At 37.1% G+C, this 16329-nt stretch overlaps 1 protein-coding gene and 1 long non-coding RNA gene across 7 annotated transcripts in view; one reads left to right on the top strand and one right to left on the bottom strand.

The window, feature by feature from the left end:
• The window catches only part of LOC109145957, a 64060-nt gene extending 62255 nt beyond the window's left edge, over positions 1–1805 (top strand). Inside the window, exon 8 of the long non-coding RNA XR_005602504.1 lies at positions 775–1805. This is a non-coding gene — a long non-coding RNA (uncharacterized LOC109145957). The remainder of the gene's footprint in view (positions 1–774) is intronic.
• The window catches only part of KCNT2 (potassium sodium-activated channel subfamily T member 2), a 115695-nt gene that overhangs the window by 58938 nt on the left and 40428 nt on the right, over positions 1–16329 (bottom strand). For 5 of the 6 annotated variants that reach the window (XM_039556100.1, XM_039556101.1, XM_039556104.1 and 2 more), the window contains exons 7-9: positions 14266–14340; positions 13687–13770; positions 13020–13114 (exon numbers count right to left, since the gene is read on the bottom strand). In XM_039556100.1, the coding sequence (XP_039412034.1) occupies positions 13020–13114; positions 13687–13770; positions 14266–14340 (254 nt within the window). The remainder of the gene's footprint in view (positions 1–13019; positions 13115–13686; positions 13771–14265; positions 14341–16329) is intronic. The other variant, XM_039556103.1, reaches the window with a different exon arrangement.

Genomic DNA, 16329 nt, shown 5'->3' with positions numbered 1-16329 from the left:
ACAGACAGCTCTGTCCACACTTCAGCCTCTAAGCCCAAAGGACCCTCCTGTATTTGTGTGTGCTTTCAGTCTGCCCCAGAGCTTCGATGGTAAACAAAGTCAATTTTGGCAGCCCAGCTTCAGTGTGTCAACACTGTGGCACCCAAGTGCCTGCTGGAGCCTGAGGTTCTGGATTGCTCTCACAAGGAGTCAGTAACTACTCATGAAACAGAATCATGCAGTCAGAACTTAACCACCAGATACTCCTCACCTGCAGAGTGCTACAGAATTAGGTGACATTCTCTACCTATCCTTCCTCTGGAAGAATAATTAAGTAATCTATTTATAATATTCAAAAATTATATGTGTTGTGCAGGAAAATTCAAATGCAAACCTCTAATTTAATACACCCGATATGTTATGCTTTAGAACATCACGTTTAATGTTTCTTGCAATAGTTTTGAAACACTCTCAGGGTGTAACAGTTGTTATGCAAACCACCCACACGCCCTCAATCAAACTGAACTAACAATTGAAAGATTCATTATCTGAATATTTGTTAAATGTGCATAAGAAAAAGCTAACCCAGCAGAATATTCTATTAGCTACTGACAGAAACCTTTTGTTAATTTTCAACCTAACTCAAGTTCATAGCATATTTTAATGACAAATGGATTTAATTTTATTTTTAAGTCAAAAATTCTCTCCTTATCAGATTTTGCGTTTTCATTTGATTTTTAAGGATATTCATGGATTTTCCTTAAACTTACATCCATTTTTACATCTCCTTGACAGCCTCTCATCTGTCTGCACTTTGAGTGCAACTTCTTTTTGCTGCTCTCATTGCTGCTATCGAAACAACTGCTTCAAGACAAGCCGAGTTACCTTACTCATCAGCTGTAACATTTTATGGTTGCTAACATCATGAACAAAAAAGAATTTCTTAGAAATTAACAGGTAAGTAATATTCAGGAAGAATGGACTTTCCTGCACTGCTTATCCTGCTGTGAAACTCAAACCAGTAACAAATACAGGCTGGAGTGGGCTAAAACTTGCAAGTGACTCAAATCAAATGCCACTTGTCTTATCCCCTTTAACTGCAGCTATGAGGGGTGCAGCCCTTTGGACAGCTCACGTGATATTTTCCTTTCCAGCTTAAATTTCCATAGACTTTGGGTAATGGGAAGCTTTCTATCATCCTTCCTTCTGAAAAATGTAAATATAGAAAGAGTGTTTAAGGCAAAAGGCTGTAGTCAGATCACTTGAGGACAGTGGTGTACGTTTCTTGCATTTCAAGCTGCCCTGTGAAACCACTGACTCCTCAATGGTCTTTGTTCTCATGATGAGCATTTCCCTTCAATATTTTGGCTGTTATGTGCACAAATTTGGCATCATTTAGGCTTCTTTCATATGCATAGGTGTTTTAAGTGTTGGTACCTCTGTCAGTGAGGTCACCTGTACAGGAAAGAACAAAGGCCACCAGTTACTGTCAGAGCTGTAACCTCCCTGTCAACATTAGAAATAGAAAATGTGGCCAATAATTACACAGAGAGCTCTGCAGCTTGCCAGCAGGCTTTGCTGGATCTGGGCAACAAAACTAAACCCTCTGCATGTGTGTTTAGTTTGTCCTTCATGTAGCTGCTATATTCCACGACAGTCTTAAGGCAAAGAAAGTTCAAACAGGCAGTGAGCTAAATGGAAGCATTTGCTGTGCTGCTGCTTTACAAGGGGAGTGTCCACACAGCTGCTTAAATGGGTTCTGTATGGGCAGACCCAAGAAAATTGCACTGATACATCCAGTCTCTATTTAGAATACTCTCTGTAGATTCATGCTGAGAAGAAAGTTCACTGCAGAGTGCAAGATACAAAGGGGTGTATGGAAACTGCAATGTGACTTAAAATAAAGCCTGGGTTTTTAAAATACTCCTATGGTATGCTTTGGCTCCTTTATTTCCTAACAATTTGTTATAAAAAAACCAAGAGCACACATGAAAATGTGTGCCACATAAATAAATTTTCCTTGTTTGTGTTCCTACTGGAAGGGTGTTTTTACTTCAGTCGCCTCCTTGTTGACCTCCTGTCTTAGCTGGAGACAACCTTTTGGACAGTGACCAAGGAAACAACTGGCCTGTGAAAAAGATATAATTAAGCATCAGACTTAATGCTTAGGTTTGCTGAAACACCAGAAAGGGGGGAAGTGTTAAATAGAGGTTGTCTAATGGGGTGAAAATTACAGGAGGTAATCTGTGAGGAGATAAAAACAATATATTCCATCATCCATTACAGGGTAGACTCCTTTATGGTTTGAGTTCCTGCTTGGAAACCCAGCAATTCTTTTAGCTAAGAGCCGGAGGGCTTGGATACCTTGAACTGTCTGTGTATTGGTTGGTTTGATCAGCAAGCTCTGGGATTTCATCAGCATCATTCTCCTCCTCCTCCTCACTACTGTAAACACTGGTTTCCATTGAAATCGGGTGTTTTCAATGAAATGTTTTAGTTGAGTGAAAAATCCTGAACTTTATAATACTTAAAGGGTTTCCAAAAGTCACAGAAATTGTCTTTGGGACAATTTGTTTTGACAATGTGTTTGCTTGAAGAGAAACTTTCAAGTCTAATAATTTCTTTGGCTGGAATTCAAATGGATCTATGCATATTACTCCTTCTAAAAATCATTGAAATCCAAAACCTCACAGAACTATTGAAATGTGAGGTTTGACTGTTTAACAAACACAAGCATGTTTATGAAAAAAATAGTGTACATGATTAATACTCATCATCTAAAGTGAGAGCACAGGTGGCATCATAATGACCAAAAAACAGGAGACACATGAGTGAAAAGGGGAACTTCCTCAAGCAGCCAGGACAATAATATGGGATTAATGATCACAACACCAAAGAGATGAAGGCAAGGAGGAAGAAGGACCACTGTGAGTACCAGGACTGACAGCATATTCTATAGTCTCTGCTGTGTTTTGTCTGGCATGTTTTCCCCTTGGTTGCTTAGCCCATGGAGAATATTCAGTAAGATTTTATTCTTACTACACACTCACTACAACTCTTAAAATTAGACTTTCACTCTGAATATTCAAGAGGAAGCATTTCATATTTGCCTTAAAGTTGGCTGAATATTTTGTGCTTTTTTTTTTCTTTTATACTTTTAGAATATTAGCGAAGTGAACAAAAGGAGATCAAGTGAAGGAGTACAGTTAAAAGATAACCCACAATCATTCTTTTTGCCACAGGGAAAGTTAAACCAGAAGTAAATTTCTTTACTGAGAGGGTGTTTAGGCACTGCAACAGGCTCCCCTAGGAAGTGGTCCTGGCACCAAGCCTGTCAGAGTTCAAGAACCATCTGGACAAAGCTTTTAGTCATATGATTTAGTTTTAGGTAATCCTGTGAGGAGCAGGGAGTTGGACTTGATGATGGGTTCCTTCCAACTTGAAATATTCAGTGATTTATCCAATTTTAGTAAATGCAAGTACATGCCCATATGTAGCTGTGCCCTCTCATCAGTAACTTTATTTTTAACTTCTTTGCATAAGATATTTGCATTTACTTGTTTTTCTCTGCTCATCTCTAATATGTAAAGAAATCTGCAAAATATAGGACTGTATTTAAACCAAAAAGCAGATTAGGTGCTCATTCTCAGCAGTTGATTAAGGCTTGTCATCTATGAAAGCCAATGGTAATATAACCTAAAATATGAAAAAACAGCAACGGCAATGGAATGCCACAAAGAGTTTTGTTCTGAACAATGCATGCAATTACGGGAGACCATAATGTACTGCACACCTTTAAACGTCGTCGGCTCCTGTATGATCTCCCAGTCCTTCAGCATCAGTGAACACACTGCTTTGCTCTGCACTGTGATTACATACGGTGTTCTGTGCCCAAAGCAACTGACAACTGCATTTCATGCCTGTTGTTACATGTTCAGTCTACAAAGTCAACCCATGGTTTGTTCTTCAGTATTTACTAATGAACACTGATAATTTTTTCTTCCGATGGCTGTGACTCAGGCACTTCTGCTCTAATACACAGTAATATATGGCAGAAATGCACAACTCCCAAAAATATGTTTGTGCAAAGAATGGGAGCATATATTCAACTTTAAGCATATATTTGAGTTCCTTTCTAAGTATACAGTTAGCTATTTTATTGAGATTGAAAGACATCAGAACTCAACTAATTTCCTACTTACAACTTTTTTTAGAAGGTTTTAATTGCCAGTGGAAGTACGGAACTCACTAGAGTGCTGTTTATCTGGATTGTACCCTAAAGAGTCTTTATTTACAAATCTCGAATGTGTATTTATCACCCAAGTGTGACACTCTATAGCTGACTGTGCCTCTACTCTTCCCTTCTTTGAAAAATATCTGTCTAAACATTATGGTAATTTCTAGTGGAATACCAAGTATACAGAATAGATTTTCTTTTAAAATGCATTTTAGATGGGATTTTTTTCTTTTAAAAACCATTGTAAGTGCATTAAAATCTTTCTTTTTAGATGCTCTCATACCACAACCTGATCTGTGCCAAAGCTTCTGAGATATCCTTTCAACATTCCATAAAGTTACACCTAATAGAGACACAGAGTGAGTGAATAGCTCCTGGAGGCTTGTGCCATGTTCTGTTTGTATGGCCAAAGTTATACCAAACACCTTTTGTAACTCTTCGCTTTCTGATTTGAGAAATACGAACTTTGCTAAACTTCACACCCTTAAAATGTAGCTGGAATGTGAAACAGACAACAAAAGTGAACAAAAGCACTGAAGAGTTATGCTGATCACAAATCAGCATTATGAGTTACTGCTCACTGGAGAACCAGAATAACTGATGGCATCTGATAATACAGTTATATGTGTTAGCATAAACCACCGCAAACACCAGATCTTTGTAAAGTAAAATAAAGGGTTTGTCAGCCTAATAAATCAGTCAATGAAAGATATATTTATTTTTTTAAGTCTGCATGCTAATGACAATTTCATTTTTGAGCCAGGAATTGTGAGTGATGATGGTTTGATGCCAGCGACTGAATGGTGAAGCAACATTCTCAACATAGTTACTCACCGTTGTTACACTTGGCATTCTATTTGCTATGTCTAAAATGACAGGATATTTTCAAAGACAGCATGTGAGTATCAGGTTTTTCTTTTTACTGCAAAGACAAAATGAAGCTTGTGAAATGTAATGCCTTCCTGTAAGGAAAGAGATGGAAGACAGGGGGTTCTGACACTTACTTTATATATCAAATTGCCCCTTTAAGGGGAACTTTACATGCTTTTATTTAAGTCTTCCCAAAACCAAAGCAAGACCTAAAATTTATTTTGCCAATATGATCGTATCATATTTCACATCCTGCAGACTCTGGTTACACTCCAGATCAACTTTCATTCCAGCATTTAATTTTACTGCAGTTATTCTTGTCACCCATGTTCTGAAGGTAACAAACAACTTTTGCATATATAACATTTACATTTTCACACAAGGCATCTACTTACAAGCCTATGTGTTTATAAACCAATGGAAAGCTTCCTAGAAAACCTACATTCTAATAATCTGCATGCCTGTAGAGTTCACCTCCCTGACTCCCTATGGCAAATCCTTTTCTCTGACCACATTTTTCCTGTGAACCTTTTTCAAGTGTTGATAATTTTGAAGACATGCACATACATCTCAAATGCATATTGCACATACTGAAATACGGTAATTGTTTGAGGCTTTTTATGGAATATGGCATTCGATTTTTCTTTGATATTCCTTATTTATCCTTGCTCTTTGGGCAATCACTTCTAGATTTTCTCCAAGCCCCATTTTATGACAAAGAAAGCACATTGCTAATTAAATGTTTTGCTTTTACTGAGACATTACATATTCCTCACAGTCACTCTATTTTGTGCTGTGTTCCTGCAAAGGAACAAGGACAGGAATGCATTTAGACCAACTTCGAGGAATTTTATGTGTCACTTTACATGTGTTGGCAAGCCATAATTAGTTAATACTAGCAATAATCTTGATTTTATTATCTCTCACAAAATTCAAAATACAATTGCTGAAGAAAGGATACCATGGAGATGCAGTCCTAGAATTGTATTTCTAACAGTCCAAATGTTATATGACTCAAATTCATTTGCTTTTTTTCCTCCATTTGTAATGGTAATTGGCCTCTGCTGCCAGAACAAGCTCTGCTTGTCATGGTATCTGGTAATATTATTACTGTATTGCAAGATGTCATGATAATAAAAGCTGAAATTCTCCCAATGGCATATTCAGAGTGCATAATGTTTTACAAAATATTGTGCCTCACCAATATTCTCAATGCATCTTTAATGAAAAGTTGTCAAGATTATTGATGTAAATATTAGCAGCACTTGGTATTTGAGAGAAAGCTTTACATCCCATGGAAGTTATTGGGGAAAATATTGGGAAAGAACCTGAGTGACGTTTTACCTCCTTTTTGGGCAGGAGTTTGGTTTTGAATATATGATTTGCGCTCTCCTTAAATACGTATATTCTCATTACTGAAGTTTCAGTACCTTCACCTGGCATTAAAAAATTATTAGAAGAGAAAGATAAAAATGCTTCAGAGGATATGGGCTGGAACTTTCAGAATGGGAAGCAATTACTTCAATGTCTCCCACCAAGAGATGAGGCCTTGGAAGACCAGCTGAAAATTCTTCCTAGTGTCAGTTTAAAATATTGATTTATAGAATACACTACTGGACTGTGAAATTGCAATTACATTAATTGTCAAAGGATGGTTTGCCTGACCTATAATGTAGAGGTACACACCTCATTGCACTGAAATATTGAAATATTGTGTGCTACAACAGAGAACAAAAAACGTGGATAAGTTAATTTTGTCTTTCAAATTTATACAAATTTAACTTTGCCCACCTTTATCTATATTCAGTTTTGAACTACTGATTTTCAGATTCAGAAATGACCTGCAACCTTTGATAGAAAATTAGCAAAGTTTGTAACTTGAAAAGATCACAAGTACATGAAGCTGACTCATTTTCCAGGGTGAAATAAAAGAACATAAATCTCTCAATCATACTATTTACTTGCTTAATTTAATATTTCTATATATATTCCAAATAGGAGAATTTGCTTATAAATAACGTTGTTGGCACTCCATTTTAGAGAGGCTTTGTAAAGGCAGCTTTCTGAGCTATCATTTAGTCTAATCATTTTTTATTTTTAAGCAAACAAGATGGCTACAAATGAACATTCTAAGAAGATAATTTAGATTGAACCTTCTAACCTTTATGACTTTTTTCCACAGACCACAGTAAATAGACCATTCAAATTGTTATTTATTTCACTGGTGTCTGTGTCTAGTTTTAAATATTCCATTACATCAGTGGCACAGAGAATTCCCTGCATGAGCCATGGGAAAGATGCTGACCTAATTATTCTAGAAATAACTATGTAGAAACATCTAAAAAGATTAACAAAGGAAATATTATGTCACTACCAAATTAATAACTAAAATAGCATGAAAATCACTGTATAATTATCTAGGTTTCCATAGAAACTGTCTTTGATGGGTAGCCAAAAAGACTTCTGATTGAGCTTCAATACTTCTGCTCTCCCTATAATACACATGATTTCTGATCTGCCTTTCACAAACAACTAACCGGCACACATCCTTATCTTACAATCTTTAAGCAACACTCTTCAACAGCACTAATCACCCATATGCTATTTCAGATCTGAACTCTCAAACTTAAATATGCAAAAATATTTTTCAAGTGTATTATTACAAATACCAAGCTATCAACAAAGAAAGAAAATTGTATATGGTAATATTTCTGTGCTGTCACAATACAATAGTTGCATAAAAATATGAAAAGGCATTAATCAAAGAAACAATTGTGGGTTTTATTACATTTTTTTAATGGTAATTTTCACTACACTTGCTTGCCTTTTGAAAAGCCTTGGCCATTTAAGTATTAAGCATGTCAGCAAATGTATCCCAGTGCTAGCAAAGGTGAAAGAAGTGTGGCTATCCCATAAATTTGTATTCCAAAAGAAATGCTAAGAGTTTTATCTGAATTTGTTTTATTTAAATAATCTAGATTAGCAACTATTTGTGGCAACACTGTTTTCACACGCTACTTAAACAGCAGATTGCAGCAAAGCCACCTTAGAAATTTCTGTGCCTAAAAAAGATAAACTCTGTATTCAATATGTTTCTCCTACCAAAGCTCACGAGAATGTTGGCCTTGTGTTCATGCACATGCTTTTTCCCAGAAGGCAGTATTTCACATAAACTCTAATTTAATTTATAGATTATTTGCTCACAAATAACAGGTGGATATTTTAGGAAATGTTTTGCTGTTGACCTCCCAGGAGCTGCACAGCCTATTCATTGTCCCATCGCTTAAGGAAGTGTTAAGGCAGTGTCTGAACTTGACCTCAATTTTCATTGTACACAGAAAAACCACCCATCCACACTGCCCTGGTGCCAGCAATTGAGGAGCAGGACAAGGGGAAGGTGGGAGTTGGTACAATGGATATGGAAGGTACTGCATGTGCTACTGGCCTACTTCTAGATCTACTTGCTGGTATTTGGAGAGCACTGCACAGGAATACTTCAAAATAGAAAACAGAGATCCTGTGTTTGAAACAAGTGGGCTCCTGACAGATCTGCTTTGTTTCAGAGAAAGAAAAGTACCACTGCTATTACTTCAGTGCTTTGTGGGATTCTTGTAATAGCTGAATAATTTATTTTGTATTATTTCCAGTTACTTAGAACTTTCAATTAATGTTGTATAATATTCTGGATTTAAATTCTGCAACTCTTGTTTACTCTGTTAGCTCCTGAAACTTCATATGCTCTACCACTTTAGAATCATTGGATTCTGAAAGACAGAAGCACAGTCTTGTGCTGTCCTGGAATGCAGAAAACCTCTCTAAATCCAGCTGAGACTGGTCCTGAACACTGAGACTGCTGTACAACAAAACATAACATCACAGAAAGAATTGCAGAGCCAAAAATCCACATTTTATTTTACATTGCATAATCCACCAACACTTGTCATCCTACTTAAGGCTAGGCATCTTTCTTGGATAACTGCCATTGTAGGCTCCTGTCAAAATCAACACAGAAAGGTAGAGAAGTCGAGACCTCCATGTGGTGATTTAGTTCCCTTCAGATCCTCTTCTTAGGTGTTTGTATCTACTTATTGATAATAAAGGGAACTGGAGCACTGAGATGCCTTTTTCTCTCTAAAATTTTCTGCGATTAATCCTTTCTTGGTTGGGTGGGTTTTTTTCTTTGACATATTCTTCCAAATCATAAGGTCTTGGTTTTTCTTGTTTGGACTAGATCATTGTCTGGATTTGTCTTCATCTTTTCAAGCAATTTACTCCTACTGCTTCCTCTGGATGAGGACTGTGAGTGGGTAATTGCCATTGAGGCTGCAGTACTGGCATTCTGTGAGTATTCTGTAAGTTACTGTGTGGAAACGTCCTTATTTTCTGATGCTGAAAGCACTGAAGTGTAAAAAAATATAAAGGTTGACCTCAGTGAGCTTTCCATGAAAGCATAAGCAAAGTTTGGGCAGGTTTGAGTATGAAAAAAATAACCGTCCATCTCAAACAATTTGTAGCCACCTCCTTCACAAGCTAATCACTCTACACTGGTGATACATGACTAACACTGCTTTAAAATTCAAAGTAAGTTTTAATAGATGATTCACTGTGTCACAGAAAGATGCCTGGAATACTCATTAACTGTTATTTGTCTTCTTGTACAGTTTACAGAAATAATTAGTATTCCATTTGACAAACAAGTACAAACATCCATTAGCTTAATGACACAATTATTATGACTAGGTCTGTAACTCTCACTAGAACTCTCTCAGTGGTAACTGCTGAACAGTCTGTCATATTGGAGCACACATGTTTTAATAGATGTAAAATTGCTCTGGTTACAAGGCCACTGAGATGTTTAAAGAAAGAAAAATCATTGGACAACCTAATCTGTCTTTGAAGTCAGAAAAAAAGAGAAAAAAAAATCCTTGTATGTAATCTATAAACTACAGTGGAATTGGTCTTACAGATTTATGGACCTGCAAATGAGTTCCACCCCCAGATCCATAAACAATTATCACCAAATATCAAACAGTGTAGTAGAGCATAAATTTTGTTGTGATTACTGTTTGTTCTGTAATAACATTGAAAATTGTCAACAGTATATAAAACCACAAAAGGCACCTTTTTCTACTATATTCTGAGTGCAAAGGACAGCCTGCATAATGGTATCTAAAAACTGAGATTGGCCAATCAGTTGTAACCTTAGATAATTAATTTTATTAAATTTCATTGGAAAGCTCCCACCTGAGTTATGAGGCATAAGCTGGACTGTGCTTATCTGTGTAACCACCACTTATAAGATTCTGATGTGGAGATGTATGGGATGGTTTTAAGGATGATGCACAAGGTGAAATTTAATTCATTTTCTATGGGTTTCTTGCTAATTATGGTAAAGTTATTTGGAAAATACATATTATATGCAGGCAGGAACAAAGTCAATGAGGAATCTTTCTGGGCTTCATACCATCTTGGACTTTTTATAAAATCATGTCATTCCCATAAAAAGCTCCATTCCATCTCTGTCTGTGTGTCCGACAAAAAAGGGTGGCTTTGAACAGAACACCCTGTCTTTTAAAGCAATATTGGCTTCAAAAGTGCTGATGTTGCTCTTGCAGCAGACGGCACAAGCCTGGCAACCAGGAGCTGAGGGGGCTGTGGGGTTTCAATTTAATCCACGCAGTGCCTGAGTGTCAGCAGGGAGGCTCGATGAGGGCAGGTATCATTGGTGCCAAAAGCACACCATGAGCATGACCCCCCACCCTCTAAGGGGAAAGTGCTCTGCAACTGAACGCACTCTACTCAAACTACTAATCCAGCCTTAGTAATTTTGCTTTACTGAAGCCACGGTACTACATGGACCAGGGTAGTATTTCTAAATGGAACCAAAACGTGCTCATGAAAACAGACTGTTGATGGTTGAAAAGTTTTGTGTGTCGTGCTCTATTAAGGTATGGGGAAATCAAGTGCTGGCTCCCAAATGTGTTTGGGGTAACAGACCTAGGTACTGCTTGCCTTTGCAGAAAACATGAAAGATCAGTCTGGTGAAATACATCCTTAAGTGGACAGATTCCAGCAATGGACTTTGGTCCTCTGCAGCAGGAAGAAACTCATATAAGCTCTAAATGATGTCTCTTAAAATTAAACGCTCTCTCAAATTCACCATAGATATAACATAAGCAAAGACACTAAGTTAATTGATTTGGACTGTTTAAAGAGATTTTTTGGGGGTATTATAAATACATAATCAGTAGTATAAAGAAAGAATGTGTAAAAATACCATTATGTGTGTTCACACAAACAAGAGCAACAATTGCTTGAACACAGTCTCAGAGAAGCTGCAGATGTTTGAACTACTATTCTCAGTCATTCCAAAAGGGCTTCATTTCCTTAGTCACTGCAGTTCTGGGTGTCTTCATCTTACTTAGCTTATTTTCAAGTCTAGCAGGGTCAGTCCTAGGTCAGTAAATAATGAACTATAATGAAGTAGTACCTGCAGCTGTTGAGCCCAGACATAATTACAGGTGAGCTCGCCACTTCCTGCATGTTTTACTGTCAGTTATCACAATGCCTGGTGGTGAGCATGATACATAATCTGTGCAGCATTTCAGTAAAATATTGAAATAGGTAAGTAAAAACAAATGAAGGAATATTTACTCAAAAGCACCTTGTATTGTAAAAACTAAAAAGCAAAATTAAAAATGTCCAAGTCCTTATTATTAATACAAAATTACATAATGTTCAATAAGAGATATCACAAGATAAATATCACAAAAATTCATAACTGTCTAGAACAGGCAGCATTTGTCATTATGCAGGTGTGTGGCCCTAAGACAAAGGGTAAAATTGGACCCTTTATTTAGCCACTGGCTAGAGCAAACTCCTCTTCTAAAAAGCCATGTGCTGTGTTACACTTATTACCAGAAGGGTTAGGCAGCACATAACAGTGACCATCAGAAAGGCAAGCTAGAAAAATAAAGTAAGAGAAAATCTAATCACTGTCTCCAAAATGACACACCAAACTTTATCAATGTGCTGACCTAAAGGCATCTTGTCTGGCAAAACAAATACAGGTGATTTAGCCTGTCCACACAGAATCATCTTCTCTCTTTACTGCCCTCTTGTACACCAGCTTGTATCACATTGTACACCATCCTGTATTCCCCCTGAGTATGACTCTCAATTCTCAGGCACTACTGATAGGAGAATTCTGTGTGTTAAGTCAGCTACAGAGCTCCTGTATAGCCAGACTGATCATGTATTCTCCTTTATCTGCCTCCAGCCCTGGCTAACACCATATCCCTCTGGCACAATATAAACATGTGGCAATCAAATGGTGTTCCCTGTGGATGTAAATTTAAGTTTTTCAGGTCTTGAAGCAAAACATTCTTCTGAGTAACACATTTTGGTTGTTCGAACCTACCATGCAGTACTGCCAGTACTCCAGATTAATAAATTCTACACTGTCTGTAATCAGGATTATTAACAGCTATCCCCTGTAATCCTTAGGGGGAACCTGACTTGGTCAAAGACTTAAGGCTGAGGTATTGCACATTCTTCTCTGTCCCAGCAGTCAGAGAGAGGTGACCTTGGTGTGGGTTAATATACTTCTGTTGCTATTCTTCACATCTGAGTGATTTCTCTGCTGAGATTGCACTCTTGGTGCATATATAAATTTTCCAGTACTTTATCCCGTGTTTTTGCATCATCTGTATTTCCTTCCTTAGAGTGAGGAGGATTTCCTTTCCCATGCATGCACATTCTGTTCCCAAACCCAGTGCATCCAGACAGTACAGGTGCTAGTTAACACTCTCACTGAAGTGTTTTACCCTTCTTATTTCAGTGCATGGTTTTTACCAGGCCTGTTTTATCACCACGTAGGAGAGAAAGAAAAGTCAGTATATATAATAAAAACAGAGGGGATTTGGCCACTTACCAAGTGAAGATGAGACATAATAACGTAGATATTAAAATGAGGACTTGGTTAAACATTGCAGACTGTGTGCGTTGGATGGCTCGGTGAAGATCGTTCTGTATTAATGGAAAATAGGTGTTATTTGGGGGTTTGAACCAATGAGCCAGGATCTGATTCTCTACAGGAATTATACAGTGCCCGGATAGAAATGCAGTCACTCAAATGCACTTAAGAGTTTGCTGATAATATAGAAGGGTGCAGAAGAGCCAGCTGCGATTCTGTGATTATTTAAGTAGTTCTTTGTTCATCCCAGCACAATTCTGATCCTATTGCAAGCTGCCTTGAGGTCTGCTCATGTCTAGCTTACAAATTACAGGCTGCAAGGCCCAATTAAGGCCTAACGGTTGAGTTCCCTGCAATTGTGTATGAATGGCAGAGTAGCACAAGAACCATCCACTGCCATTTCCTTTACTGGCACAGTAACAATTTCTACTAATTGAGATTTCATGTCTTACTTTTTTCTAATTTTGATACAGAAAGCAGTTTAGTAATGCTTGACCATTTGTATAATCTAAATACAGATCTGGTTCGCTTCCTATTAGGGTTGGACTGTACTGCCAAAATCCCACTAAAGACAATACACTAAAAAAATACAACTCTGGAATATTTATTTCCCTTGCATACTTACAATCATATTTTCTAAAGCATGCTTTGCCAGCCAGCAATTTAAAAATACAGGAATAAACAGGTTTCTTAGGACTGGCCAGAAAATCTGAAAGAAAAATTAACAAATTCATTAGAAGCTTTTCTGATGAGGACTAGAGCTTTTCTATTCAAGCAGCAATAAAACACTCGGGAAAAATACTTACTATTAATGTATTTCTAGTGTGAGATTTGGCTTTAAATAACATTTTTGTCTTCCTTTGTGATTAACCACATGCAAGATAATTAGATAAAATAGGAACACAGTCAGTTTTCACTGCAGACATGAGTGATTCTTACATTTTAATAACCAGCTGGTTTATTTTCTTGATTGTGCTGTAGTTGGAGGGTTTTGGTTTTGTTTGTGCCCATGGAAGAGGAAGTAGAAAGTTATCTATATTACTTTACTCCAGTAGCAAACTATCTTCTTGTGGTTGACAAATTTGTGTTTCCATAGGCACGAACTCATCATCCATACAAGAATAAAATTTACTTTAAAAAAATAAGAGTATTTGTGCAGCTATAAAAGTGCGATGTGCAAATGTATTAATTCAAATATGTTTACCGTGATGATGAAAGGGACAGCATTAATTATTTCCAGGAGAAAGGGTATTCTCAGAATTTGTTCCCAGATATTTCCCTTCAAAGAAAAGGAAAAAAACCCCACAATGTCACAGTTGGCTTACAAATAGTTCGGATGAGAAATACACGTAATATCCCAAGGGAACATGGGGAGTCTCTCCCATACCTGAAATTCAGGAAGATCATTCATCTCAGATTTAAGCACATATGACAAATGTGAATATAGAACATAGATCGCTCTGGATCCTTTTTCCTGCAGTTTATCATAATTTTACTTCCCAAGTAAAAGATATATACTTTTAAATAAAGTATATATAAAAAGATAGATACTTTAAAAGATAAAAGTATATATATAAAGATATATACTTTTAAATTTCCTTCCTTCCATCCTTTGCATTTATCTTTGATCTTTACTTTGCATTTTTTCTTTCCCAGCTGTTTTGGAGAGGGAAGTAAGGAAGACATCGAGTGTTTCATATTTGAATTAGGACTACAATATCAAGTTCTCTCTTTCTGCCCGCAGCACTTCAGAACACTTCAGGGCTTTTTGGAACTTGATCTTGCTTACATGAAATGAGAGGTCTTCCCACATGTTTCAATGAAGTGGTATTGATCTTTTAATTTGCTTACTGCTAGCTACAGGATGGGGATAATTCTACTTTTTTCCAAATCTGTGCAGTGGCTGTGAATGATTAAAAGTTGAGATGAAAATCCATATATTAAAGAGGGAAGGTAGTTGAACTTCAGTGACTTACAGCTTTACTAATGCCATGTGTCAGGACTCCATCATAGGTAATACAATAACATTGTGGCACATATCATGGCAGTACTACAAGAGTTTGCAGTAGAGCATTATATTTTCAGTTGCAATGACATATTCATCTTCCCTTTAAGAACAACCACCTGACAGAGCCACTGGAAATTAAATACAAACTCCATAGCACATAAAATTCTTTCTCCATTTTTAACTCTTCACATCTGGAAGCCACTATACCTAAGGGGCAGGGATTATTGTCTTCCACGTAACTGCAATTGGTGGGAGTCAGACGTACATGTGAGATTATGAGGCTGTAAACTGAAGGGGTCTTGTATGAAGAATAAAATCAAAATCAAATCTGATTTTTCAAACTGAACCATTTTGTGATTTCATTTTTAATGTTAGGAGTTTTCTCCTCTGCATTATAGAGAAGAAATGTCACATAATTTACTTGTGCAGGCAAAATGCCTGTATGGATGGGCTCCAGGTAATTAGGGATGTGTGCAGCTGTAGGATTCTGGCTTCCACATGGAAATGCATCATGAGTTCTGCAAAACTGCCTTTTGCAGTGAGAATGGATGGTGCTGCTCAAAGCAGTGAGAGTGCCTGTGCACCAGGGATATGCAGGATTGCCAGATGTCTGGGACAAGTTTTGACAACAGAGATTTCTGACGTAGACATCTTTCAGAATTCTGGCCAAGGACAAACCCTCATGTAATACTTTAGGCTGTGAGAATGCAGATTGTAAACCTTCCATGCCTGGATCCAAGTGATCAACATCACAACACAGTGCTACATCCTTTGCATTCCCCTTTATTTAAAAGCTATAAGAAATGAAAATTCCCTGTATCATAGTATCATGATATGCTACTATGCCCTCACTATTCTGCATGTTGAATCATTTCTCATATGTCATCAAACAGGTATCAGAAAGGTCAATCTCTTGGAGTATTCTCTCAAATGACTGCTTTATTCATTTTACAGGTTATTTGTGAAATCCTAGTAATGTGCACTCCAATGCAAACACAATCATCTTTTTCTTGTTTTCTTCCTCACTAATTCTCTTGCTTGTAAAAATGAGTTACCTAAATTGTGAATGTTTTGAAAATGTTTCTGTAAAATAAGTAATCTATCAGATTTACAGGAACCAAGGCATAGTTGGTCACCTTGGGTGTGCAAAAAAGCCTTACAGTGGGTGAAATAACACCATTCTTAGCTTTGAGAGACTGGTGTAAAACTAGGAAAACAGGACCAGGGGGAAGGAGGTGTTTGCACCAAGTAGATTCCCAA

The sequence above is a fragment of the Corvus cornix genome, chromosome 8 (genome assembly GCF_000738735.6).
Source record: "Corvus cornix cornix isolate S_Up_H32 chromosome 8, ASM73873v5, whole genome shotgun sequence".
In the NCBI taxonomy this organism is placed as follows: domain Eukaryota; kingdom Metazoa; phylum Chordata; class Aves; order Passeriformes; family Corvidae; genus Corvus; species Corvus cornix.
This window is presented reverse-complemented; position numbering and strand designations above follow the sequence as displayed.